General features: G+C 39.5%; 1 protein-coding gene across 2 annotated transcripts; it reads right to left on the bottom strand.

The window, feature by feature from the left end:
- Positions 1 to 223: 223 nt before the first annotated feature.
- On the bottom strand, positions 224 to 2,691 carry LOC129731849 (uncharacterized). Of its 2 annotated transcripts, none has more exons than XM_055692196.1 (6): positions 2,369 to 2,690; positions 2,098 to 2,200; positions 1,805 to 2,038; positions 1,478 to 1,727; positions 921 to 1,412; positions 224 to 855 (listed from the first exon to the last, which is right to left on the bottom strand). In XM_055692196.1, exons 1-6 carry the CDS (start codon positions 2,521 to 2,523, stop codon positions 314 to 316), a joined length of 1,776 nt encoding a protein of 591 aa, XP_055548171.1. In that variant the 5' UTR covers positions 2,524 to 2,690; the 3' UTR covers positions 224 to 313. The 2 variants fall into 2 exon arrangements, with proteins under 2 accessions (XP_055548171.1, XP_055548173.1); XM_055692198.1 differs by having other exon boundaries at positions 706 to 855; positions 917 to 1,412; positions 2,369 to 2,691.
- Between the last annotated feature and the right edge of the window lie 1,024 nt (positions 2,692 to 3,715).

Below are 3,715 nucleotides of genomic sequence, written 5' to 3' on the forward strand. Positions count from 1 at the left end.
AAAAATTTATGTTAAACATTTCATATACCTTTTGAAAGCTGTTTATTAAAGAATTTTACTAGAAATCTGAAAAAAGCTGCTTTTAAAATGACAAATAACTAAACGTTTAACACGTTAATTGAAAAATCCATAAAATTGGGTAGAAAGGAAAAACATTTCACAGACATGTCACAGATTTGTCGGAATATTTCAACTAGGTATCATCAAAAATATAATACAAACGTATTTACAATTGTTTATTTTTAATCACTATTCATTTAAACTAATAATCAGTCGAAAATAAATAATACACAATGAAATATCCATTCGTCCACTATTCAGTTCGTTTCAACACTACACTGCAGTCGGCATACGGCGGTGGCGGAGTTTCACATGCTGCTGTACCGTTGTTGCTTCTGGCGACCGTCGGAGAGACATTTCCGACGGGAATCACTTCATACAAGGCAGCACTAGATTCCGGCCTCCGAAGGTCGTCGATTCCGTAGTAGTTGTTCCAGACGGAAAATGCCGACGACTGGCGGCTGTTCAGCATTCGTTCCTGTTCTTCATTGTATTGATTTTGGCGTGAAGGCTCCCAGATGAAACTAGAGCTGGTAGGAGCTACGGGAGAGATACCGTGAGAGTTGGAGGTTACCTCACTGCGTATCTGAAGCGGCGGTATATAACGATTATGGATGTTTGCGATTTGCGAATTGTTACGCACGAAGCGAGGTTGTCTTTTTGAGAAAAGATTCACCAGGAACTGGCGGGTGTTTTCATGGTTTCTATAGATTTGTGACTGTTCCTGGGTGGATAAACTGCCGGTGGGTCGACCGTTCAAGCTTCTATTTACGGGAGACTCACTGAGACGGGAATCTGTGAATGGTATCAAAAGTTAGATAAATAAATATGGCAGGCATGTGTTGCGACTCATGACCTACGTTCAAAGTTGTTTCTCTCGCGAAACTCGCGTCTCATCTGACGCATTGTTTTGGCATACGGATTTTTCGCGTTCTCACGAGACTCACGGCATCTTTGAACCAAAAACATAATCGAATAGGTGATAATAGTGCCGAAAAAGGCTCCTATGAAAACACCGCAAAGTAGCAGCGTGATTGCTGCCTTACGGATGACGGTTCTGCTATCAGGCTTGACTTGAGCTTCCGCAATGGCAGCCGTGTACGCGTGGTATAATTCGCTGAATTTATTTTGACATTCGATGAAATTAGCACATGTTTTGCTGCCTTCAGTATCCTCAACGTCACTAAACACACACGTCTTGTCCTGCAATGAAGCCCAGTAATCAGCCGGAGTTGCAGCCGAATGCCAAACCTGATCGATTGCGATTTCTTCACGATCACTTTTTCCTCCTCGAAAGTTCGGATCGAGTTCCATCTTCTCAAACCTCAGCGTGTGTTTGTAGGGATTCAAGACTAAAAGGGTAAATGTTCAAAATTAGTGTATAATGTGAATGTTAACGGTGCGATGAATATCATACAGCAATTTTCGATCTGTATAGAAGCGATCCGTTTCTTCATCCAGCTGATTGTGTTACGCACCGATGAGCTATCGCATTGCCATCGATTCTCCCGCAGGTCGATGTAACGAAGCTTCTTTAGCGGAACGAACGGATCTTTCGATAGTGTGATCATTAGGTTCTCCGAAAGATCCACCGAGCGCAAGCTGGGCAAATAGTTGAATAAGCTCTCGTGCAGCTGTGGAATTTTACAGTCGCTTAGGTGCAGATACTGCAAAACAAATTAGAATGTAATTATTAAAATACAGCTCACGAAAATTTTAACAAATTAAAACAATATCAACTCACCATAATGGAGGAACTCTTCAGCAGTGGCCGATGCTGTAGCGAGATGAAATTGTTATTCGAAAGATTAAGATCGATTAGTTTTTCGTTCTGCTCGAACAGATCTTCGTGCAGTAGTTCAAGTCGATTATGAGACAGATCTAGCGTCTGTAGCTTTCGTAGGTGGGAAAATGCATTCAGCGAAATGGTGTGAATCGAGTTATCGGACAGAAACAGTTTCACTAAGTTGTTGTAGATCTGTAAAACACGGAGTGGTTAAATCGTTATATGAAATCGTATATCACATTTACACTAACTTGCAAATCGTCATCTTCAACGGAAGAAATTTTGTTGATACTTAGATCCAATATTTCTACACTATCAGGGACATCGGTATGTGTGCTGATAAGGTTCTCGTGGCTGAAAAGAGTTGCATCGTTTTTTTTCTATTGATTAACACTTATCATCGATTGGCAGAAGGTTGCAACACAATTCGAAATTGCGTCGATATTGGTTGCATTAATCATTTCAAACCGCTTTTCTTTAACGTAAAAACCAAATCAACATGTCTTTTCGTGATGAACATACCTGCAATCGGCACGCCTAAGTCCTTCGATCATATCACAGGTGCACATTTTAGGACACACCTCAAGTTGTCCACTATTATTGGTAATGACATTGGCTCGGATGACTAATAGGTAACTTAGAACTAAACTAAGCCGTTGAATTGTTTTAGAATTCATGATTCGAATTTTTCGCACGGGTTACGATTTATAACACTTTTATTAAACTATATCTCGAAATAATAGCTGAAACCACCAAAAATCACATTTTAATCAACGGTGCTAAAAGAAAGGCTACACCCAACCGTGTGCTTCTTTGACAAGTGCTAATTTTCAAATGATAATGTTTTTGAATGGTTCTTCTTATCTTCCGTGTAGATTTGGTGCAAATGTGTGCAAGGGTCGGATAAGATAATAACGCGACATAATACTAGCACCCTGGACAAAAACCTATCCATACCTGCTGATAACAACACCTATCAAAAGACGCACACTTGGCCACACGAAGCGACAGCCAGCGCCAAGTGCAGTAAAAAGTAAAGTACGTAGAACCTTTCTTTACTTACCTGTGTGCAGGATGATGATAATGATGCGATGGGTAAGCAGAATATTGGCTACCTACGCGACACTTGTGAGTAATCACATTTTGTGTCAACTGAATGGGACCATGTTTGTCGAAACAAGCTGGACAATCGTTTCAGGATGACGTGTTGATAGAAATGTAGTACATGGGATGCCTAGGGGGGGAGAGGTGACACTCGTGGGAATATTCTCATGCGTGTCACCTTCAGAAGGGTAACAACCGCGAAGAAAAAAAACTATTAATCACGCTACTCCACTGCCTGATTGAGGTCAATGGTCTACTTCAAATTGTAAGTTTTGTCAAACAACACAAAATGTTGCTTTTCTCGAAATAACCAATTGAAACATTACACAAAGTTGCCCTTAAGCTCAAACTGGAAAAAATAAAAGATCATAGTTTTTTAACCATTCCTGTGAATTTTGATGCTCTTATTAAATGTAGAAGTGCGTCAAAAGGCTGTAGGGTTCGCTGTTTCTTCGTTTGCTTACGGGAAAACTCATTTTAGTCTCAGAAAAAGTTATCTTTTTAGGGACACCAAAATTCACAGTAATAGTTAAAATCTATAATGTTTCATTTTTTCCAGTTTGAGCTCTAACGAAAAATCTATGTTTACAACTTGTAAATTACAAGTGTTATTTATACCAAATTAAAACCCACGCCTTTTCTATACAACCGAGAAGAGTAGAACATGTTCAATAAAATGCGCCTACAATATTTCTGTTAAAAACCTTCTGTTATTTAGTGAGTTTTTCTAGAAGAAGAATTTGAAGAAGCTTTCATACTATGGAT

Source organism: Wyeomyia smithii, chromosome 3 (assembly GCF_029784165.1).
Source record: "Wyeomyia smithii strain HCP4-BCI-WySm-NY-G18 chromosome 3, ASM2978416v1, whole genome shotgun sequence".
Taxonomy (NCBI): Eukaryota; Metazoa; Arthropoda; class Insecta; order Diptera; family Culicidae; genus Wyeomyia; species Wyeomyia smithii.

Bases quoted from the DNA above. Each gene is read 5' to 3' on its own strand.
- LOC129731849 (XM_055692196.1), bottom strand. From the start codon at position 2,523: ATGAATTCTAAAACAATTCAACGGCTTAGTTTAGTTCTAAGTTACCTA. The intron at 2,039-2,097 runs GTTAGTGTAAAT...CGTGTTTTACAG, and splicing joins TTGAAGATGACGATTTGCAA to ATCTACAACAACTTAGTGAA. The intron at 856-920 runs GTAGGTCATGAG...TACCATTCACAG, and splicing joins CGAGAGAAACAACTTTGAAC to ATTCCCGTCTCAGTGAGTCT.